General features: G+C 47.9%; 1 protein-coding gene across 2 annotated transcripts in view; it reads right to left on the bottom strand.

Annotated features, from left to right (window-relative positions):
* Nucleotides 1–20,743, bottom strand: part of RAPGEF1 (Rap guanine nucleotide exchange factor 1) — a 48,060-nt gene extending 27,317 nt beyond the window's left edge. Inside the window, exon 1 of one of the 2 annotated variants that reach the window (XM_081339801.1) lies at nucleotides 20,600–20,743. In XM_081339801.1, coding sequence (XP_081195927.1) covers nucleotides 20,600–20,624 — 25 coding nt within the window. In that variant the 5' untranslated portion in view covers nucleotides 20,625–20,743. Of the gene's footprint in view, nucleotides 1–8,787; nucleotides 8,878–20,599 lie in introns of those variants that run through there. The other variant, XM_081339802.1, reaches the window with a different exon arrangement.
* Between the last annotated feature and the right edge of the window lie 3,502 nt (nucleotides 20,744–24,245).

Genomic DNA, 24,245 nt, shown 5'->3' on the forward strand with positions numbered 1-24,245 from the left:
GAAGGAAGGAGGAGAAAAAGGGAGGAAAGGAAAGAGAAGAAAGAAAGAAAGAAAGAAAGAAAGAAAGAAAGAAAGAAAGAAAGAAAGAAAGAAGAAATCAGAGAAGGAGGGAGGGAGGGAGGAAAGAGCGAAGGATCGGAGAAAGAAAAGGGAAAAGTAAGGAAAGAAAGGAGGAGGAAGGGAAAGAGGGGAGAAAGAAGGAAGGAGGAGAAAAAGGAGGGAAAGGAAATATAGAGGAGAGGGGGGAAAGAAGCAGAGAGAGAGAGAGAGAGAAAGGGAGTGAGGGAAATCAGCGAAGGAAGGAAGGAGAGGAGGAAAGGAAAGAGAAGAATGGAGGAAAGAAAAGGGAGAGAAAGACGAGAGAAAGGAAGCAGAGAGAGAGAGAGAGAGAGAGAGAGAGATCAGAGGAGGAGAGAAGGAAGGAAAAGAATTGAAGTCCTGACAGTAGTTCTTCAACGAGTCTTCTAAGAGAGGACTGGCTGCAGAGGAGACAAACATCTGTTTTAAGGAAACCCAAAATTTGCCTGCCAAACTAGTATTTTTTACCCAGTATTTTTTTTTGGGGGGGGGCAGAGAGAGGGGAGGGGGGAATGGCTTCTTGGCTCAAGCTACCTGTCCTATATCTAAGCTCGGGACCATGCCTGTCGACATAGGGCCAGCCCATGTTCTCGTGTCATTTGTATGTGATTCCATGCACTCGCCCCGCATGGAATTTCTGCCGGCCCCTAGTGACCCCGGCTCGTGTTTAAATGCAAAGCTATAAAGCGGGAACTCTGTCTCCCGGGCTTTAGCAAACATTAAACCATGGCTTTTTTAAAAAAAAAAAAAATCAGCACCCAACGGATAGATAAAAGCCAATGATTAGGACCCAGAAGCTCAAGAACGGCTGAACAGGAGCCGTTTAATGGGATTTAATGGATGGGGATCTCCAACAAAAAAACACCTTTGCAATGGGGAGACAACCCCACTTGGTCCCCCGTTCTCCCCCCCCCACCGCACAAGAGTCCTTCGGAAGCGGAAGAGCAGTCGCTGCTGAGCAAACCTGCCCAGCCAAATCCGTTGTCGACTTCCCGCCAGGAACGCGGGTGTGGGGTGGGTGGGTGGGTGGGGTGGTTTATTTGGATAACACAGACAGGGATCCAGAGGAAAAGGGTGGAAGGGAGGCAGCCTGGGTGGGACTCAAAAGAAAGTGCCAACGCAAGAGAGAGATTGTGCTTTCGGTCGCACGTCACCCCTCCGGAGCGGCCTTTCTCAACCCAGGAACATTTTTAGCACGGGTGGACTTCAACTCCCAGAACCACCACCCCCGACCCCAGGCAGCGTGGACGTCACGTGATCAAAATTCAGGCGAGGGGGAGGTTTGTTTGTTTTTTTAAGAAGAGATTGGGTAGCAATCCAAGTCCCCTCCAGTGCCATGATCCTATTATCTCTTGAAATCATATGGTGAAGGAGGGAGGGAGCTAGGTATGTCTACCCTAGTGAGGAGAAGGATTTGGGGGGGGTATACGTGCGATAACTCTCTTCCAGGACTTGAGGGACTTGAGAGAATCAACGTGGTGCCTTGGTGGAGCAGTGGGCTAATGCCTCCTTAAGTAACACCAGCTGCCTGAAATTAGTGCAGGTTCGAGTCCCACCAGGCTCAAGGTTGACTCAGCCTTCCATCCTTCCCAGGTAGGTAAAATGAGGACCCAGATTGTTGGGGGGCAATTAAGCTGACTTTGTAATAATGCCGCTTGGGGGGTGTGTGTGTGAAAGCCCTAATAAGCAGGCATATACATAGAATGAAGGCTACTGCTAAGCACATTGATTTATGCTTTAAATTGTAAGCCGCCCTGAGTCTTCGGAGAAGGGCGGGATATAAATGGGATTAAAATAAAAAAAAATAAAAAAAAAATAAAAAGTATATTCCAAAGCACCAGAAGGCCCGACAAGAAGCAACGGGTGGAAACTATAATCAAGGTATATAAGTCTAATAAAATAAAAATAAATAAATAAATAAATAAATAAATAAGGAGAGATTAGCAATCTAGAACCACGGAGAACTCGTCTGCCGGCGAGAACGACGGATCAACGGAACGACTTGCCTTCCGGAGTTGTGGGCGCTCCCGTCACTGGAGCTTTTCAAAGGTAGACCAGACGCCCATTTGACTAGGATGGTATAAGGCTCCGGATTTGAAGCAAAAGGGTTGGGCTAGAGGACCTCCGAGGTCCCCTTGCCGCCCCCCTATGATCTCTTGAAACGAGCTGAAGAAGGGAGGAAGGAAGGAGGACGGCTCAAGATACGGAAAAGCAGTCAAAGCAAAGCAACTGAAGCCAGGATTGCTTCGCCTGGAGTCGTGAAGACGGGACCGGAGGTGGGATCACGGTTTCAACACCTGAAGGACCATCAGCAGCTCGGAGAGAAAACCAGACCGACCGGGGGGGGGGGGGGAACGGGAACGCATCCCCCAACGGTGTCGTCTGACTGAGAAGCAAAGGTAACCACAGAAGATGATGCAGGCACTTAAGAATGAAGTGCCTGCAGGGTTTGGGAGGACAACAAGAACCAGCTTGGAGAGGAGACACACCCGCCAGGAAACACACACACACACACACACACAAAAGGGATGCCTGGAGCTGATCCTGGCTTCGCGGAGAGGGAGGTTAAAAAAGGGAGTGAAGAAAGGATCTCCACGGCTTTTCTCAAAGTTGCATCACATTCTCCACTGTGGACTTCTTCCTCTTGGGAAACAAGCCTCGGTGTCACGATCTGGGATGTCTACAATGAAGCCCCCTGTTGCCAGGGGCTGTTTACCTGTCGTCCGGGCAACGGGGGTGATGTCATCGGTCCCTTTGGCTGGGGGAAAAAAAACACAACAACACACCACGGTGGGGAGGCGGGGTGGTGGTGGTGGGGGGAGAAGAGCAATCAGCCTCCTTCCCAAGTGATCCAGAAGATTCTCCGGGGTTGTCAATATTATTGCTAGGTTCAAGGAAGCCTCAGCCCAAGTTTCCCAAAGGTGATTTTTCAGGAGGCAAACGGGGACTGTCTTGTTTTTCTGTGAAGGCGTCGTCTCGCTTCTCATCCGAGAGGCTTCCTCAGCTCTGACACTGGATGGTGGGGGGAAGCGGAAGGATTTATACTCCTTGCAGAAAAGCTGGTCGTTTGCCTTCTTTTAGGGAGTCGCTGAGGCCACCTGGAGGCTTCTCTGTGTCCTCAGGGTCCCCCGAGTGGGGCAAATGGGCGGGGAGGCTTCTTGGAAAGGACTGCGTTGTAGACCGGAGAGAGACATCCCTCTCCCTCTGTTGCAGCTGTTCCAATTCTGAAAGCGCGGGAGAACGGTCATGAGTCAACTTTCTTCAGTGGCGTCGTTAACTTTGAACGGTCGCGAAACGAATTACTGTACGTTGGGGACCACCTGCCCTGTAATTTGGTGGATGGAGGGTCCATTTCACAACGCCCATTTCTGAGTGGCCAAAGGCTGCCACTCAAGTGACTTGTTCGGGAACCAGAGGGAAAGGGATTCTGCCCAGTCCTATAAAATCCGACATTGGTTGTGGGATCCTTGGCGCTCTCTGAGCTGGGTGGTTTTCTTGCAGACGCTTCATGGCCCAGCTAGGCAACGTCATCCGTGTTAGAAGGAAGTGGGGTTTGTGGAGTGGAGGAGGAGGGAAAAACAGGAGGAGGAAGAGGAGGAGTGTGGGGTCTTTGATGCTCTCTGACCTGGGTGGTTTTCTTGCAGACGTTTCATGACCCAAAGAGATAACATCACCTATGTTAGAAGTGGCGTTCCCCGCAGAGTTGGTGGGTTCTTGATGATGCCTTGATTAGGCTGTTGTTTACTGTTTGTCTGGGCTGGTAGTTCCTTGATTGGGGCATTGTTTACTTCTGGATTGTTGGTCAAGTGTTAATCTTGGTGTCAATCTCTGCTTATCTGGGTGACCTGGTTAGTGGCATGCAGATGGAACAATGGCCGGAAGGACAAAGCAATATAGACTGGAGTTGTAAAGAGGCAAGTGGTGTTATCGTGCCAATCTTGTTATGATGTCATCTGGTCTTCCAATACTTGAGGGACTGTCACAGAGAAGAGGGGATTGACTTATTCCCCAAAGCAGCTGAAGGCAGGACAAGAAGCAACGGGTAGAAGATCATTAAAGAGATAAGAAACCTAGAACTCAGGAGAAATTTCCTGACAGGGAGAACAATTAATCTGTGGAACGGAAGTTGCCTCCAGAACTTGTGGGCGCTCCATCACTGCAGATCTTCAAAATAGGCTGGACGACCATTTGACCAGGTTAGGGATAAGGTCTCCTGTCTTGAGCAGAGGGTTGGACTAGAAGACGGGCAAGGTCCCTTCTATGATTCATCACAGCTTCCATTAGACACCAAGGGCTCTTTTGCTACTAATGAATCATGATCAACAAAAATGAACAATTAAAATGTGAATGGAAGTTCAAATTAAGAGCAACTTCCACATGACTCTTCGTGCAGAGAGCCCTGGCTGTCATTGGGAGGCTTTCTTGGCACCTCTGTAAGCTAGAACAAGTCAGCCATGGTTAAGACTGAGTTTAGCTCTCGGTAGGAATGCAATCTATGATTTATTGCTTCGTTACCGTCTCTCTCCACTTGAGTGTGGTTCAACCTTAAATCACTCCTGACGGAACACAACATAATTCACCATCTAAGGAGGTTGTCTGTTGTCTCTGCTCTGGATGTGGCTCCTTCCCAAATTTGGGAGGCATGCTTGGAAATACTGGGAGGAGGAGGAGGAGGAGGAGGAGGAGGAGGAGGAGGAGGAAGAGGAGGAGGAAGAGGAGGAGGAGGAGGAGGAGCTTAGTAACTCTTCCTCTTCTACAGCCTGTAAGTTGACTTCTCTGGTAGCCCAAGAGTAAATCACTCAAATAAGAAAACCAGGAGAAGTCTTCCCAGGGCTTTTTTTGTAAAAGAAAAAGGTGCCGGAACTCACACATGTCATACAACCCACCTTGCCTACCCTACAAGGTTCCATCCAAAAAAGGTGCTGGAAGTCCGTTCTGAGCGTTCTATGACAAAAAAAGCCCTGAGTCTTCCCCATTAATACACAATTAACAATAAGCATGTTTCTGGTGAAGCAGCAAAGGACACAGGAAGATACAATCACTGTCTTCAACCATCTGAAAGGTTGTGCTGGACAAGACAGGGCAGAATTGTTCAGTGTCACTGAAGAAGGTAGAAGCAAAGAAAGGAGGAGCTTCAAATACAAAGAGCTCCATTTTGGTGGAACATCTGGAGAAGTTTCTTCAAGATAAGATGCTGTTCGACGGCACTAGAAGACGGTGGGCTCTCCTTTGCTAGAAGCACTTCCACTGAAGCCGAGTGGCATCTGGCAATGATGCCGTTAACAGTCAGTTCCTGAATCTGCCAAGGATATCGACTAGACCAGGGGTAGGCGACCTTGGCTCTTTGATGGCTTGTGGACTTCAACTCCCAGAATTCCTGAGTCAGCGTGGCTGGTTCAGGAATTCTGGGCATTGAAGTCCACAAGTTATACAAGAGCCAAGATTGCCTACCCCTGGAGAAGATTCCCTACCTTTACCCCTGGTTTATCAAACTTGGGACCTTTTGGATGTATGGACTTCAACTCCCAGAATTCCCCAGCTGGAATGCCCCAGCCAAGAATACTGGGAGTTGAAGTCTACAGATCTTAAACTTCCCAAGTTTGAAAATCACAGCCCTAGATGGTTTCCGAGCTCTGTCCCAACCCTTCCATTTCAACCTTCTTCCAAAGTTATATTTTTGTCTAATTTCTCTGTTTCATGGACAAACAAAAAAGCAAAAAAACAAAAAACAAAACCACATAGTCTGTAGCAATCTTGGGATCTCCAGACGGTCCAGCCACCCATTAGCAATTTTACTGAGTAATGCAACCGTCATAAATATGAGCCATTTGCCAAGCGTCCGGAAGTTCCCCTTTTTTCAACGCCTGTTGCCACTTCAAATGGTCAGTAAGTGAACTGTTGTTAAGTTGAGGACTACGTGCCCTGCCCTATCTATTTGGTTAAACAAGTCACAGAGGGGTGACTTCGTCCCAGGAGAATCGGAAACCCAAAATGGGAAAGGCGTGAAGGTTTCCTCCGAGGTGTGATGGAGAGCCATCGGTAGCCTTAGTTGGAGAACAGAAAGGGGAGAAGAAGAGAGACAGAGAAGGTCAAGGAGCTGATCGGTCATACTTCCCCAAGGAATGTCTTCAGAGAAGACTTCTGGAGAAATCTGCAACCTAAAGAAATAAAAAGGCCCACTGCCTTGGTTTTTTTTTTGTTTTTTTGAATGAAAACAAGAGATTTCGGAGGAAGTAAAGACACAGAGCAGAAAGGTCAACATTGAGGCTGGTTCCTCCAAAACACGTGGTCATCTGCCACAAATCAAGAGCCAAAAATAGCTCTACTGGTGATGCATCAGCAGAAGGTTGCATAAACGCAACAGCTCTCAAAGACCTTGTTCTAAACCTCTGCCAGACAGGAAGAATCTGGACCACACACCGAGTCCCAGATAAGATGATACCTTGTCAACTCGTGGTCAGTACTAAATTGGTGCTCGATAAGAGTTAACAGGATTCCAGGAGGGGTCTGGACCTGGATCACTTGTGGGAGCTTAATGATTCTAGACCGATTCCTCTCTTGAATCCACCAAGGTCTGCCCCTTCTTCTCCTACACAGCAAGCTTTCAATGGAATGGTCTCACCATAGGGTGGGGCAATGGATAGTCTCTAATAATCTCCTATATAAAAGAATAACAGAGTTGGGAGGGATCTTGGAGGTCTTCTAGTCCAACCCCTTGCTCAAACAGGAGACCCTATACCATTCAGGGGGCGTTGGTGGAGCAGTGGGCTAATGCCTCCTTAAGTAACACCAGCTGCCTGCAATTAGTGCAGGTTCGAGTCCCACCAGGCTCAAGGTTGACTCAGCCTTCCATCCTTCCGAGGTAGGTAAAATGAGGACCCAGATTGTTGGGGGCAATAAGCTGACTTTGTAAAAATGCTGCTGGGGGGGCGGGCGAAAGCCCTAATAAGCAGGCATATACATAGAATGAAGGCTACTGCTAAGCACATTGATTTGTGCTTCTTAGATTGTAAGCCGCCCTGAGTCTTCGGAGAAGGGCGGGATATAAATGGGATTTAAAAAATATGGCTGTTCTAATTTCTTCTTGAAAACCTCCAGTGACTGAGCATTTACTGGCTGGATGCCCTTCCTGATGCCTACACAGAGTTCACAGCAAATATATATATATATTCTTTTCTTTGCGCCCTAGGAGAAACATCTGCCACCGCCTAGGATTCAGCTCTCAACTTTCCGAGTGGGAGGAGAGTGTCTCCACCACTAGGCCACCCTGCCACTCGTTGTAAGCTGAGGACTGCCTGTATATAATTCCTAGGGTCCATCCTCTTGCTTACCGCTGTGCTCTGAACATCCTGGAAAAATGATCTAAGGTAACATTCTTTAGCCAAATAAAATCTCTGCCACCGGGACTAAGAAAATTCCGTGACATTTCAGAGAGACCCGCAGTTGCTATGCAAAACTTTCCCAACTGCACTTAAATTAAAAAAAAAAAAAGTTGTAACCCGTTAAAGCCAACAAGGAAAGTTCCTCGCTAAAACTCCAAAATCCTGGGTTGGTTTTTTTTTTAAAAAGTCACAGCTTATCCTTAAGTAATTCCTCGCCTCAAATACACAAAACAATCCAAAAAAGAGACAGCTGTTGTGTGTCGGTGCCAACCAGGCTAGGCAGGGGCCACTTCCGTTTGATGCTAAGGTTTTTTTTTTCTTCCCCTTCTCTCTTCGCTTCCATTCAGCTCAAACTCACAGAAACCAGCTGTTTGGGCGAAAATCTGAAAGAGCTTCCAACTTCTCTCGGCTTAAAAATAACACAATGCAAAGTTGAGGTTTGGGGAGGCAACACACCCTTAAAACAACTCCCCCCCCCGCCCAGGTTAGAGTTCTCCCACTGGTCCTCCCTTTGAAAGCCTGCCACGGAGGCCCTCGCTACCTCTGGGGATCTCAATAAACAGCCATCGAAGAATAAAGGAAAGGAAATGTTTTGGAAAGATTTCCCAGGCTGGGAAGGCATCCTGAAACCTCTCCAAGCCGACTCCTATTTTTCCGGAGAAGAAAAGCGACATCCTCCCCTTGCAAGGAGGAGAAATTTCCTGCCATTAATCCAGTGGAACGACTTGCTTCCAGAAGTTGGAGAGATCCAGCCTCTCTTACAGGACCAGGATCTCATGAATGAATGACACTCCAGGCTTCTGGAGTTAGTGGCACAAACGTTACGGCGTTCCACAATGTGAGTTGAATCAACTTATCTAAGGGAACACCTGCTGCCGGCATCAACTTCCCATCATCCTGTGCGCTCCCACAGGGAGGGCCTTCTCAGGATACCGCCGGTTAAGGAATGCCGGCGGGTTATTGCCAGGGGAAGAGCGTTCTCTGTGGGCGCGCCGGCCCTACGGAACCAACTTCCCACGGAACTTAGGACTGCCCCCGACCTTCGCTCATTTCGCCGGGACCTGAAAACTTGGCTCTTCGAGCTGTCTGGCCCAGACTGAGGGGTTTTAATTTTAATTGGGTTTTAGCTTTAAAATTTCGGGGATTTGAATTAATTAATTGTTTCAACTGATTTTAATTTTTGTATGTTATGTTTTTAATCTTCCTTGTAAACCGCCCTGAGTCCTACGGGAATAGGGCGGTATATAAATTTAATAAAATAAATAAATCAACTTGTCATCAAAAGGCTCATAGAAAGCCCAGCTGAGAAGGGACCCTCCCAACTCACGGCAGCGCAACTTGGGGGGGAACGTGACACAAAAATATCCTTGAGGTGGGGAAGCTGTCCGTGGCATCCAGCAGATCATCAACCAGCTATTCTCCGGCCAGCCTTGCGTGGTTAGAAAAGACTTCATGGCACGAGAAACAGACGGAGATACAGGCCGAGTTCACAGGCAACCGCCAGCTGCCTTCATCTTAAACTTGTGGAACGAGCCGCGACGAGACGAGATTCGCAGGTTGCGTTGAAATGATCAACTCTCTGGCTTTGCAAGCTGTAATTAAAATAACAGGGAGCCGTCCCTGGACAACTATCAGTTGAGTGGTGGCTTGAAGTGACACTGGGAAAAGTGACTTAGGAAGCCAGCTGGCTGACTTTGGGTCAGGGGTCTTCAAACGTGGCCCTTTGATGACTTGTGGACTTGATGACTTGTGGACTTCACGCTGGCTGAGGAATTCTGGGAGTTGAAGTCCACAAGTCATCAAAGGGCCAGGTTTGAAGAGCCCTGCTCTGGGCCAATAACCAGGAGATTGGGAGTTCTAGTCTACCCCCTTAGGCGCAAAAAAACCCCAGCTGAGTGACTTTGGGCTAATAATCCCCAGGAGGTGTTGAGTTCTAGTCCCGCCTTGCCATGAATGCCAGCTGGGTGACTTTGGGGCACTTTTGCCCACAGCTTGTCCGGTCACAGGGGAAAGCCTCTGAGTTACTCATTTGGCTCCTATCACCTTTACGCCCTGAGATGCAGGAAACGTTTTACTAATATTCCCACCCTCCGTTGCTAAGAATACGTCTATTCTTAGATGCAGATGTAGAATTGTTAGATGGAGCTGAGCTTTTCAAGAGCCTTTATCGGACTTCCTTCACCAAGGCTGTGTTGAAGTTAGCCATCGCCTCCGTTCCTTTCGCCTTCGGAGGACCCATGAATATCTTCTTGCGACAGTCACTGATGAAATATCTGCCCCTCTTTGCCCTTCACCAAGCCCATGTTCCTGGGCACTGCCAAAGCTGGCCTCTTCACCGCCTAGAGTACCCCCTTGGTAAAATAGGGGGCCAACCAATTTAACAAATAAAATAAATAAAGGAAGTTTTCACCTAAACCCACAGTTGTCACCACCGCCGCCAAGAAAGATTAGATTAGATTAATTAGATTAGATTGTCCTTTCCCCCCTCCCCCCACCCCCCGTGGGCACAACGGCACACATGAAAAATGAAATTGAGTTGCTCGCTCTGAAGTGTACACACGCATAACACACATTTAAAACATACTACATGCAACATACGTGTAGACCTACAGCCTTACATAGAAAGAAATACAATCATCAGGTACGTGTGAAGAGACAAAATATTTATACGTTGGCTGAAAACTATTTGCATGCTACTCTAAAAGTGTAAACGAGGACCCATTTAGTTTTGTGTAGGAAGAGCGGAGAGAGTTCTAGTTCTGCCTTAGGCATGAAAACCAGATGCTGGGTGACTTTGAGCCCATCACCAGGAGACGGTGAGTTCTAATCCCGCCTTACCTATGAAAGCCAGCTGGGTGACTTTGGGCCAATCACCAGGAGACAGTGAGTTCTAGTCCCACCTTAAGGCACAAAAGCTGGGTGACTTTGAGCCCATCACCAGGAGACGGTGAGTTCTAGTCCCGCCTTAGCTATGAAAGCCAGCTGGGTGATTTTGGGCCAATCAGCAGAAGATGGTGAATTCTAGTCCCACCTTAAGGCACAAAAGCTGTCTGGGGGACTTTGGATCAGTGTCTCCCTCTCAGTCCAGCCCACCTTGCAAGACTGTTGTTGTGTATGGGAAAAATAAGAGAAGAAAGGAGTATTAAATATGTTCACTGCTTTGAGTCGTTTATAAAAATAATAAAGGTGGGATATGAAATAAATAAAAGCTGACCACAATCTCTGCCTTAGTTCACTGTAATATTTCAGCTCATGTTTCCTCTCTCTCTCTCTATCTCTCTTTTTGTTTTCTGCAAAGCTACAGTTGCAATGCAGAATTACAACAATCCAGGTGGGACCTAACCTCACCCTTCACCACAAACACACAAAGGCACAACCTGTGTTTCTTCTGGAACTGTACAAGAGCCGAAGGACAGAACTAAAAGCTCTTTTTCTACCAATCAAACCTCCTCACATTAGCATCTCCGATGACAAATCTTGTTAATTTTCCAAGCATCACTATAAGCATTTTTAACCGCTGATCACTTAGTCATCTCTTTCCCTGCCTCAACAGTTTTCTTGTAGGGTTCCAAAATGTTTCCAAATACAGGCAGTCCTCGAGAATAAAGAGTAAATCCCAACATTTCAAAGTGAGACATCCATCGGCTCATTGAATTTTGCCCCATTTTACGACCTTTCTTGCCACGCTGAATCACGGCAGTCGTTAAGCTAGTAACACGGTTGCTAAAACGAATCTGGGCTTCCCCCCGTTGACTTGGCTTGTCAGAAGGACGCAAAAGGAGATCACGTGACCCCGGGATGCCACGACCGTCCTAAAAACAAGTCAGTTGCCAAGCCTCTGAATTTCCATCCCGTGACCCTGAGTGGTGCCGTGACGGTCGTAAGTGTGAAAAACAGTCACAAGTCACTTTTTTTCCAGCGCCGTTGTGACTTTAATGGTCGCTAAATGAGCTGTTGTAAGCCGGGGACGACTCGTACACACGTGCAAACACCCACAAGGTGGTTGCAAAGATTCGAGATATGATAAATAAATAAAAAAACACTTTGGTGTGTCTCAAGAAAGACACTTAATAGTCTGGCTGCTTTGTGGAATGTTTGCTTGGCCTCGCTGCTGGCAAGCCAACAAATCATCTCTTTCTGAATCCATGTGTAGAATTTGGCTGCTACTGAAAATTTGGCTTCCCTGTTCTCCCAAGCAGAAAAATAAATTCCAGGAACGATGAACTGAAGACAGAGTTCATTGGATTGGCTGGTGCTTCTGAAAGCCCAGGGCTTCCTATGCAAATTATGGAGATGACAGAAATTATGGAAGAAGAACAGAGATGGAAGGGACTTGGGAGGTCTTCTAGTCCAGCCCCCTACTCAAGCAGGAGACCCTACACCATTTTGGACAAATGGCTGTCCAGTCTCTTCTTAAAAACCTCCAGCGATGGAGCACCCAGAACTTCTGTTGGCAAGCTGTTCCACTGGTTAATTGTTCTCGCTGCCAGGAAACTTCCTCCTTAGTTCTAGGTTGCTTCTCTCCTTGGTTAGTTTCCATAGATTGTTTCTTGTCCTGCCTTCTGGTGCTTTGGAGAAGAGCTTGACTTCCTCTTCTCTACGGCAGCCCCTCAAATATTGGAAGACTGCTATCATGTCAGCCCTGGTCTTTCTCTTAGACCAAGGGTCTTCAAACTTGGCCCTTTTATGACTTGTGGACTTCAACTCCCAGAAGTCCTCAGCCAGGCATGTTGGCTGAGGAATTCTGGGAGTTGAAGTCCACAAGTCATAAAAGGGCCAAGTTTGAAGACCCCTGTCTTAGACAAACAAAAAGTTCTACAACATTTTGGGCAATCAAAGGGTACCAGAAACAGGAATGGAGAAGTCGACTTTAGGTGTGAATTTCCTCGGAATTCTGGATCACAAACCCTTTTTCTACTCAGGATACACCAATCTTTATTTTTGAGAGAGAGAGAGAGAGAGAGAAAGAGAAGGGAGGGAGGAACAGGGAAAGGGGGAGAGAGAGAGAGAGAAAGAAACACAGAGAGAGAGAGAGACAGAAGGAGAGAAAGAGAGAGAGAGACTGACAGAGAGAGAAGCAGAGAAAGGGAGAGAGGGAGAGAGAAAGATAGAAGAGAGAAAAAGAGAAAGAGAGAGAGAGAGGGAAGAAGAGAGAAAGAGAGAGACAGACTGTCAGAGAGAGAAACAGAGAAAGGGAGAGAGAAAAAGAGAAAGAAAGAGAGAGAGAGAGAGAGAGAGAGAGAGAGAGGGAAGGAGAGACAAAGAGAGACAGACTGTCAGAGAGAGAAACGGAGAGGGAAAGAGACAGAGAGAAGAGAGAAGAGAGAAAGAGAGAGACTTACATCCCTCTCGTCTGTGACCTAGAATCCAAAGGACTGTCCACACCCAGATAATAAATTTAGAAATTGTTTCCAATTTCAGCTTTTTGCTTAAGACTTTGCTCAGCTGTTTTGCATTCCGGCAGGCTCCAGCTGTCTTCTCCCAAGTCTTTCCCCCAGCGCAAAACGGCCTTTTCCATCCCCTACCCTCAGAAGCGTTGAAATATCAACTCCTTGGGCCCATAACCTACGGAGAGGAGAAGGTGTGGATGCCCTGGGATTTTCCACACCAGCTGACTTTGCTGGCTCATACAAAAGGCCAACATTCAGCCACAGAACTATATCACTTCTGGCTTCCCTGTGCAGCTTAAGCCAGGCCGGGCTTTGCAAAAATAGAGAACGGGACCCAGAGCGGAAATTTAAGACAATCCCTCATTAACTCGCTGCCCTATGAATGTGCCACACGTTCATCCTTGCGTGTCCGTGGGAGCTGAGCGCTGCCCACTTGGAGTATTGACTCCAGTTTTGGTCACCACGATATCGAAAAGATGTTGAGACTCTCTCGGAAGAGTGCAGAGAAGAGCAACAAAGATGATTAAGGAGCTGGAGGCTAAAACATGAAGAACGAGTGGCAGGAAGTGGGTATGTCTAGTTTAATGAAAAGAAGGACTGGAGTGGGGGGGGGAACATGATAACATCTACCAATATTTAAGCGTAGTCACAAAGAAGAGGGGGGGGTCAACCTCTTTCCCAAAGCACCAGAAGGCAGGACAAGAAACAACGGATGGAAACGAACCAAGGAGAGAAGCAACCTGGAACTAAGGAGAAACTTCCTGACAGTGAGAACAATTAACCAGTGGGACAACCTGCCTCCAGAAGCTCTGAATGCTCCAACACTGGAGGTTTTTAAGAAGAGACTGGACAACCGTGTGTCTGGAATGATGTATGCTTGAACAGGGGGTTGGACTAGAAGACCTCTAGGGTCCCTTCCAACTCTGCTGTTCTGTTCTGTTCTGTTCACCTGGAGGCCAGACAGTTAAAGTAAAGGCAAAGAAGGAAGGAAGGAAGGAAGGAAGGAAGGAAGGAAGGAAGGAAGGAAGGAAGGAAGGAAGGAAGGAAGAAAGGAAGAAAGGAAGAAAGAAGAAAGAAGGAAAGAAAGAAAGAAAGAAAGGGAAGGAAGGAAGGAAGGAAGGAAGGAAGGAAGGAAGGAAGGAAGAAAGAAAGAAAGAAAGAAAGAAAGAAAGAAAGAAAGAAAGAAAGAAAGAAAGAAAGAAAAGGAAGGAAGGAAGGAAGGAAGGAAGGAAGGAAGGAAGGAAGGAAGGAAGAAAGAAAGAAAGAAAGAAAGAAAGAAAGAAAGAAAGAAAGAAAGAAAGAAAGAAAGAGTTTGCTGTTCACTGTGTTGTCCAAAGTGAAGAAACCCTTCCAAAGCTCACAGACCTTTTGCAAAACTGTGGCAGAAATCTCCACTTCCTAACCCCATCTCAAGTGGCCCTCTAATTCTCCCAAGGCCCCCCCACCCTCAAATGCCTCTGAAACGGTCTAACCAGCAGCTGGTTATGTGAGAAAAAGCCACGTGTGGCAACCTCCTCACCCTTTCTGAACTTTTCCCAGGAAGGCCCGTGGCGTCCTCGCACCCAGAGCGCGCAACCCCATTGATTTCTTCTTCCCTGCCAATAAAATGCTGCATCACGGAAGCCCATGGAACGGGGGGGGGGGGGGGCTTGATTTGCAAAACACTAATTGAGCCTCTAAATATAACACGCCAATTTGCATCGGAGAGGAGCGGTGAAGAGCCTCTTCCTAACCAATTTTTCTCTCTAGCAGGCAGAGGAGAGAACGCAGCTAGATCCGGTCCTTTGAGGAATGGGAAGAAAAACAAAAACAAATAAATTCCAGCGGAATATATTCTGTTCCGAAATGAATTTGCATCTATAAAACCATCCTTCCTCAATTTAGGACCACGACGGAGCCCCAAATTTCCTTTGCTGAGCGGGACCTATTGCTAAAGGCAGTTACATCCCGTTTTACAACCTTTTAATATATAATATAATATATAAAGTTGGAAGGGACCTTGGAGGTCATCTAGTCCAACCCCCTGCTCAGGCAGGAAACCCTATACCATTTCAGGCAAATGGCTGTCCAGTTTCTTCTTAAAAACCTCCAGTGTTGGAGCATTCACTGCTTCTGGAGGCAGGCTGTTCCACTGGTTAATTGTTCTAATTTTCCACCCCCCACGGTTGTTAACACGAATCAGTGCGGCCGTGAAGCGAACCTTGAGGTTATTAAATGGACCCGACTTCCTCCCTTGACTTTGATTGCTAGAAGCCAGCTGGGAAGGCAGGCCATCACGGGATCACGTGACCTCGGGATGCTGCAACCCTGGTGAATCCGTGTCGGTTGCAAGTGCCTGAGTTTGGATCTGCAACCGCGGAGACACCGTGACAGTCGTAAGTGCAAAGACCTGGTCCGTCAAGTTTGGTTTGTTTTTTTCCCAGCTCCGTCGTAACACTGAACAGTCATTAAATGAACCATCGAAAGTTGAGGACTATCCATAGATGGCTTAATCCCTCCCCCCCCCCGCCCACCGGTCTCTATAAAACTGGACATTTAAAATTTTTTTTTAATTCCATTTATATCCCGCCCTTCTCCGAAGACTCAGGGCGGCTTACAATTTAAAGCACAAATCAATGTGCTTAGCAGTAGCCTTCATTCTATGTATATGCCTGCTTATTAGGGCTTTCGCCCCCCCCCCCAGCGGCATTTTTTACAAAGTCAGCTTATTGCCCCCCAACAATCTGGGTCCTCATTTTACCTACCTCGGAAGGATGGAAGGCTGAGTCAACCTTGAGCCTGGTGGGACTCGAACCTGCACTGATTGCAGGCAGCTGGTGTTACTTAAGGAGGCATTAGCCCACTGCTCCACCAAAATTTTACTAAGCCCGAACTATTTAGGTAGCCTACCACAAAAGGCCCATAACTGTAAGATTCGGGGAGCATTTTTTGTTCCCCACCAAGTCTGTTCTAAGGCCCTTTCTTACTTAGCCAAGCAAGGGCAGTCTCTTTAGTGACCATTCAAAGTCACTACAGCGCTGGAAAAAAAAGTGTTTTTCACACAACTGTTGCAGTATCCCCCATGGACCCGTGGATCAAAATTCGGACACTTGGCAACTGGCTCGTATTTACGACGGTCGCAGTGATCCCCCTTTGCGACCGTCGGACGAGCAAAGTCAAGGGGGAAGCCAGACTAGTTTAAGAACTAGTATTGATTTTTATTATTTTATTATTTTATTATTAATATTGACTTTTGTATTGATTTTCTTTTAAATATCCTGTAAACCGCCCTGAGTCCTTTGAGAAAGGGCGGTATATAAATCTAAATAAATAAATAAATAAAATAAACTGCAGTGATTCGCTTTAGCGACTGGGACAAGAAAGGTGGGGGCAAAACTCCCGGAGGAAATGTCTCGCTTAGCAACCGAAATTTTGGGCCGAGTTCTGGTGTTGAGGACTTACCCATATCCTCTGTTTTTTTCTGCAAGACCCCTACCCAACGGGGTATGTGTGTGTGTGTGTCTTCATCTTGTCCCCTACCTGTGGCACAGACAGGTTCTGCTAAAAAACGGTCTTCTCGCCATCCTTCGACAGCTCGAAGAATGTGAAATTTGTTGGGCTCGGTCAGCTCCTAACTCGGAGGAAAGCCAAGGAGCAGGGGAGGAGTAAGCAACAAGTAAAGCCGAATGTCATGTTGGCATCATTTTCTGCTGATTCAATGACGGTCAGAAAGCATTCGATCTCAGCTACAGAGAAAGGCCCCCAGGGCTATGGGATGGGAGAGGGGGGGGGGGGAATGGATTTTGCTTTCTGTTCCATGGGTGGATAACAACAACGAGGGAATGAAGGAGTGGGAAGGAAACCTTGGAAGTCTTCTTTCTAGTCAAGCATTCCAGGCAAAGGGTTGTTGTCCAATTTGTTCTTCAAATTCCCCCAGTATTGGAGCACCCACAGCTTTTGGAGTCAGGTTGTTCCAGGTTGTTAATTGTTCTCTCGTCAGGAAATTCCTCCTTTCATTCTAGGTTGCTTCTCTCCTTGATCGGTTTCCAACCGTTGTTTCTTCTCCTGCCTTCCGGTGCTTTGGAGAAGATGTTGACCCCCTTCTTCTTTGCGGCAGACCCTCAAATATTGGAAGACTGCCATCGTGTCGCCCCCCCCCGCCCCCCCCCGGTCTTTCTTTTCATTAAATGAGACGTACCCAATTCCTGCCACCAACGTCGGAGAAGAGAACAGCGTGCAAGGAAGAGCAGCGAAAATGTTAAAAGGTCTGGAGGCTAAACGGTAGGATGAACAGTTGAAGGAGCTAGGTAGGTCTAGCAGAATAATAAGAGTTGGAAGGGACCTCGGAGGTCTTCTAGTCCAGCCCCCTGTTCAAGCAGGAAACCTTTCAGACAAATGGCTGTCCAGTCTCTTCTGAACACCTCCAGCGTTGAAGCATCCACAACCTCTGGGGGCATTGAAGCCTAAGAGAAAGATTGGAGGAGAGATCTTCCTATGTTTGAGGGGCTGTCAAGAGCGAAGATTCTCCAAAGCTCAGGGGGCAGGACAAGCAGATGAAAATGTACGAAGGGGAGATCCAGCCTAGAACTAAGGAGAAATCTCCTGACAGTGAGAACAATTAACCAATGGAACTCCTTGCCTCCAGAAGCTGTGGGTGCTCCATCACTGGAGGCTTTCAAGAAGAGGCTGGAAAGCCATTTGACCAAAATGGCACCAATGGAGTAAAAAGGTAAAGGTTCCCCCGCGCATGTGTGCTAGTCGTTTCCGACTCTAGGGGCTGGTGCTCATCTCCGTTTCAAAGCCGAAGAGCCAGCGCTTGTCCGAGGACATCTCCGTGGTCATGTGGCCGGCATGACTAGACGCCAAAGGCGCACGGAACGCTGTTACCTTCCCACCAGAGTGGTTCCTATTTTTCTACTTGCCTTTTTACGTGCTTTCGAACTGCTAGGTTGGCAGAAGCTGGGACGAGTAACAGGCGCTCACTCTGTTACGCAGCACTCGGGATTCGACCCGCCAAACTGCCGACCTTCTGATCGACAAGCTCAGCGTCCTAACCCACTGAGCCACCGCATCCATCTACCAATGGAGTATCTAGTGTTAAAATGCTCCAAAGGGTGTGTCCGTGCGTGACTATAATTTCTCTCTATGTGTGTGTCTCACAGACATAGATTATATTCAGATGCATACTATGCAGAGATGCCTAACGTTTATTTTTAAATTTTTACTGAATTCCACTTCAATTGATAAATCAGACAATTAATAATCAGGCGGACAACTATCCATTTAAATCGTAATAATCATTGATCTAACTGCCCGCCTTACATACATGCCTCTGGCTGGCTCCCAACAACAACCTCATAGAAACAAAATTCAATTAAAACCGTTAAAACAATTAACCAGATTTTTTTTTTAAAAAAAACCCATTCAAAACCACAGGAAATTGCCAAGCTACATAAGACTCATATTTCCTAGCCCAGAGTTCATTGCCTCCAATGGGAATTTAATGATAGATAGATAGATAGATAGATAGATAGATAGATAGATAGATAGATAGATAGATGTAGACCGACAGACAGATAGGTAGTTTTATGGTTTTAATGTTTTAATTGTACACTGTCCAAAATTGCTCTAGGAGTGTGACTGCCTGTTTACAGATCTGATACATAAATTAAAATATATATCACTACATAAGGCACTCAATACACAAATATATAGCCCAGGTATTGTATATGCTGACACTTCCTACACTAAATAAGAGAGCCCATTCTGTGCACATTGACTCACTTCTACACGTGTGGGATTCACATATAAATGCAAATGAAGTTTGTGAAGGGATATCTAATAAACATTATAGTAGGTGCATACAAATATACAGGACATATCAATTCAGTGGTATCCACACAGATATTCAGGTCTATGTACATTTGCCCATACCTTATAAATAGGGTGTGTTTTTTAATTAAATGTCTGTACTGAAAAAGGCCCAATAATAGTATTTTTTTCTCTAAAGCTTTTGAGATAACATTTGCATCACTTGTGAGTGTTACTTTGTTGCAGGGACTGAAATAATGTTTCACACTTCAATATTGTTTAGGAAAGACAGCATAGAGAGGAAATGAAACATGTTGATATGTAACGGTTATTGCATATACACACATATGTATCTATAATATACATATACACAAACATGTATGGACATATATATGTATACACTATACCTGTACAGTCTCACTTTCTCTCTCTCTCTATATATATATATATTGTATAAAATAGTGCATGTGTACAGGTATAGTGTATGGATATATATAGTTGTATATAAATATATACGTATATGTATATATGTATATATGTGTGTGTGTGTGTGCATATATACATACATACATACATACATACATACATAAAAAGGTAAAGGTTCCCCCGCACATGCGTGCTAGTCGTTTCCGACTCCAGGGGCCGGTGCTCATCTCCGTTTCAAAGCCGAAGAGCCAGCGCTTGTCCGAGGACGTCTCCGTGGTCATGTGGCCGGCATGACTGGACGCCAAAGGCGCACGGAACGCTGTTACCTTCCCACCGTAGTGGTCCCTATTTTTCTACTTGCATTTTTACGTGCTTTCGAACTGCTAGGTTGGCAGAAGCTGGGACGAGTAACGGGCGCTCACTCTGTTACGCGGCGCTCGGGATTCGACCTGCCAAACTGCCGACCTTCCGATCGACAAGCTCAGCGTCCTAACCCACTGAGCCACCACGTCCCTACACATACATACATACATATATACATATACATATACATATACATATACATATATATATATAGAGAGAGAGAGAGAGAGAGGAGAATGTGTGTATCTAGATACAGATATCTAGATACATAGTATGTCTAAAGATATAGTGTGCATAGGTACAGTGTGTACGCATTGTGTATACAGTGCATATAGATATCTAGAGTAAATGTGTGTATACACCTATACATATACAGTATGCGTACACACCAACACACACATATATCCTATGTGGTTACAGAGATATAGTCATACAGATTCTACCTGCGTGTCGACATAGCTATATCTGTCCACACACCTTCCACGCCCACATCCCCAAACAGGAGGCAAACTCCAAAGTCACCAATCCACACGTCGGCCACGACGCCCTCCGGGAAAACCCACGAGTCACAACAATCCCGGTTAGCTTTTACGGCCCGGTTGGGGGGGGGTTGGGGGAGTTGGGGGAGGAAGACCTGGGCCGCCTTTCTCTCGCCCGGGGGGAGCCTTCAAAGCAGCCCCCTCGCCCCCGCCGGCCCCCACCCCCCCACAATCCCCACGCGCGCCGGAGACCCTCCCCGCGCCCCCCCCCCGCATCAATTTTTTTTTGGCACCCTCCCGGGGAACGCCGCAAAAGCCCGAGCGTGCAAAAGGGGGAGCCTCTTTCCCCCCCCCACTCTGGCCAGGCGCGCCCCCGCCCCCCCCACACCCCCACCCCCGTCGGCACGTGCACGGAGAGAGCCCCCCCCTTCCGCCTCTTCCCCTCCCCCCGCGCGACCCCCCTCCCGGAGAGCAGGGGGCTGCAAGCGAGCCCCCCCCCCGCCCCAGTCGCCCGTGCAAGCTTTGCAAGGCTCCTGCCGGCCGCGGGTGGACGGCAGCCTGCCCGGTTGGCGTCGAAGGGCTGCCGGCCGGGCCGCTGCTGCCCATCATCCACGCCCGGCCGGCCGGCCTTCCGGCTGCTCCCCGACCAGCCAGGCCTGCCCGGCTCGGCTCGGCTCGGCGCGGCACCCACCTGCTTTCTCCACCCTGCCGGACATGGCTGGGGCGCCGAGGCCCAGGGACCCCGGGAGCTCCGCGGCGGCGGCGGCGGCGGCGGCTGCTGCTCCCGCGGCGGCGGCGGCTGCTGCTCCCGCCGGTGCCGCCGTCGCTAAGCAGGGCCAGCCCGGCCCACAGCGCGCCCTGCCGCCCGGCCGCCGCTCCTGCTGCCGCCCGCCCGCCCAGCCGGCTCCTCCTGCTGCCTCCGCTGGAGGGTGCCAGGGCCCAGGGCTCTCCGCCGGGAGGACTCCAGGGCCCATGTGCGGGAGAGGCTGGAGGGCGGAGGCGCGCCTGCTGTCCCTCTCCTCTGGCCGGAGGCGCCCGGGAGGCAGCCAGCTCCCATGGTGCCCAGCCGGGGGGGGGATTCCGCCACCCATCTCCCACAGAGGGAGAAAGAGAGAGAGTCCTTCGCCTTTCTTGGGAGGCGTTCACCTCCCATCCTGGACGGCCCGGGAGGGACTCGGTGGCCCATCTCCCACGGCAGAAGAGTCTTCCCTGGAAGGCAGAAACCGCCCAGCCAGGGAGGGACTCCAAGTCCCATCCCGCACAGCAGCACAAAGAAAGAAAGGGCCAAGTCCTCCCTTCCCTCCTTCCTTCCTCCCTCCCATTCTCATTTTCCTTCCTTCCTTCCTTCCCTCCTTCCTTCCTCCCTCCCTCCCATTCTCATTTTCCTTCCTTCCTTCCTTCCTTCCTTCCTTCCTCCCATTCTCATTTTCCTTCCTTCCTTCCTTCCTTCCTTCCTTCCTTCCTTCCTTCCTCCCATTCTCATTTTCCTTCCTTCCTTCCTTCCTTCCTTCCTTCCTTCCTTCCTTCCTTCCTTCCTTCCTTCCTTCCTTCCTTCTTTCCTCCCATTCTCATTTTCCTTCCTTCCTTCCTTCCTTGAGTTTAGCATCTTTCAATCTTCCTTCCTTCCAAACCAAGGGCAAAACAAATGCCTGTCAGAACGGGCACCTTCCTTCTTCAAGGAAACCTTTGAAACATCCAAGATTTTGATCTTTTTTTCATATATATATATATAAAATCTATAAATCTTTTTCAGGTCCTCCAAATGTTTCATTATGCTGGTCCTGGCTCATTCCAACATCAAATTTAAATTTTTAAGACTTTCTTCCCCTTTTTTGATTTTTTTTTCCAACTCCCCCTCCCAAAATATACAGAATAAAATACAGAATAACGGGTGGGATGGTAGAGGTCTTCTAGTCCAGGGGTAGGCAACCTCGGCTCTTTTATGACTCATGGACTTCAACTCCCAGAATTCCTGAGCCAGCTTGGCTGGCTCAGGAATTCTGGGAGTTGAAGTCCATGAGTCATAAAAGAGCCGAGGTTGCCTACCCCTGTTCTAGTCTAACCCCGTATGTTTGAGCAAGAGGCCCTATACTAGTATAGACCTTATTCCCAGAGTACAATTTGAATATTTATTTTCTTGTCCTTCCTCGTTCTGACATCAAAGTTTTAAAATTTTCAAGACTTGGTCTTCCTTTTTGAATTTTTCAGCCCCTCCCCCGATTTCCTAGAATTCAAATTGACTATTTATATTTATGGATTCGTCTTGTTTATTTATTTGAGTGGCCAAAAACGTAGCAGATCTGAAATTAAGCGACCCCTAGCGGCCCCAGGTTGAATTTCCTTTCCTGCTCGGAGGAACTGGATACTGACATTTCATTCGCACAACCAAAACCTCCTGGCTTCGCCTTGTATTCTCTGTTCCTTTTAGCCAGGTTTGTGTTCTCACAACAGACCCTCATCCTATTAGAACTTCGGCTGGGAAACGGTGTTTTCCCCTAGAAAAAAGTGATGGAGAAAACTTCCTACATTGCATGAAGATCAGAAGGAACAGAAGTTGCCTCCAGATGTTCTGGGTGCTCCATCCCTGGAGGTTTTCAAGAAGAAATTGGACAGTCATTTGTCTGAAATGGCATATAGTGTGAGATGGCCTCACGAGATCGATGGTTCGTTAAGGTGCTTCCAAGTAAAAGGCAGCACGCAAGGATGCAATCAGTCAAAGCTTTATTTAACGATAAAGTAAATAGAAAGAGTTCCCTGGCATGGAGGCATCCATGCCTGGATTGAGCTCATGGATCAGCAAGCAAGCAAGCAGAAGAAAGAACAAAGAGAGCAGAGAGAGAGCAGCCCCTGAGCAGAGGTTTTTATGGGGGGCCTCGGCCCCTCCCTTACCAATTAACTCTCTCCAATGGGGCTGCAGGGGCCGGGGACCCCTGACCCACCAGTGGGAGCAAAGAAGCCTTTTTGCTCCCATCTGATGACCTTTTTGGGGAACTGCCATGGCTGGCACAAAAACATCTAACACATAGGGTCTCCTGCTTGAGCAGAGGGTTGGACTAGAAGACCTCTAAGGTCCCTTTCAGCTCTTGTTATTCCGTATCCTGGCGTCTCCTGCCTGAGCTTAGGGTTGGACCCAAAGGGTCCCTTCCCACTCAGTTGTTCTGTGTATCTTTAGAGGAAAGATGGGGAGGGGGGGAGATAAAAAGAAGGAGACAAAGTCTTCACAATTTAAATTTTAGGTTGGAAATTCTGTTATTCTGCTAAGGTGAGACGGGGAGAAAGAATCACCTTGAGGAGCAGGAGGAAGAGACACAGTCGAAATTGTAGCCGGATATAAGAATTTCGAATACAATCTGGGTCAAAACTGCAAGCTGAGAAAGCATTTCAAACGGGACCCTGGCAGGTTTTCACAAAAGGGGGCAAAACTCAATCCCTGCCTTGTTTAGCAGCAGAAACTTTGGCCTTAATTGTTGGAGGCCAAACTTCTATTTCCTATAAAATTCTAGATCTGTCACCAGGGACAGAGAAGGCCAGGCCTATCTTTGGCCACCATATATATAATATATATATATTTCCTGTAACGAAACTCTAGAGGGCAATCTTGTCTAGAATATTAGGAGGAGAAAATGAATGCTCAAAAGGATGGGGAGACAAATTGGTGTTTTGAATTCGGCGAACCCTGTTAGCATTCAGAAGAAGAAGAAGAAGAAGAAGTTACATCCATCAGCTTGCTTGGAAAAAATTACAAATGGAAGGGCTGCATAACTTGGCTAACCTTTCCTCCCCTCCCAATTCTAATCATTGCAGTGACCTAAATCTTCTACCCAACTACTAGCCTGACTCCTCTTACCATGCTTTTATTCTCCCCCTCTCCCTCTCACACTCTTTCCCTCCCTCTCCCTCCCTCCCCCTCTCCCTCTCTTCCTCTCTCTCCCTCTCCCTGTCTCACACTCCTTCCCTCCCTCTCCCTCCCTCTCCCTCTCTTCCTCTCTCTCCCTCTCCCTGTCTCACACTCCTTCCCTCTCTCTCCCTCTCCCTCTCACACTCCTTCCCTCCCTCTCCCTTCCTCCCTCCCTCCCTCTCTTCCTCTCTCTCTCCTTCTCACTCCTTCCCTCCCTCTCCCTCCCTCCCCCTCTCCCTCTCTCACACTCCTTCCCTCCCTCTCCCTCCCTCCCTCCCTCCCTCTCTTCCTCTCTCTCTCCCTCTCTCACTCCTTCCGTCCCTCTTCCTCTCTGTCTCCCTCTCCCTCTCACTCCTTCCCTCCCTCTCCCTCCCTCCCCCTCTCCCACACTCCTTCCCTCCCTCCCTCTCCCTCTCTCACACTCCTTCCCTCCCTCTCC

The sequence above is a fragment of the Vipera berus genome (assembly GCF_964194415.1).
Source record: "Vipera berus genome assembly, chromosome: 15".
Classification (NCBI taxonomy): Eukaryota; Metazoa; Chordata; class Lepidosauria; order Squamata; family Viperidae; genus Vipera; species Vipera berus.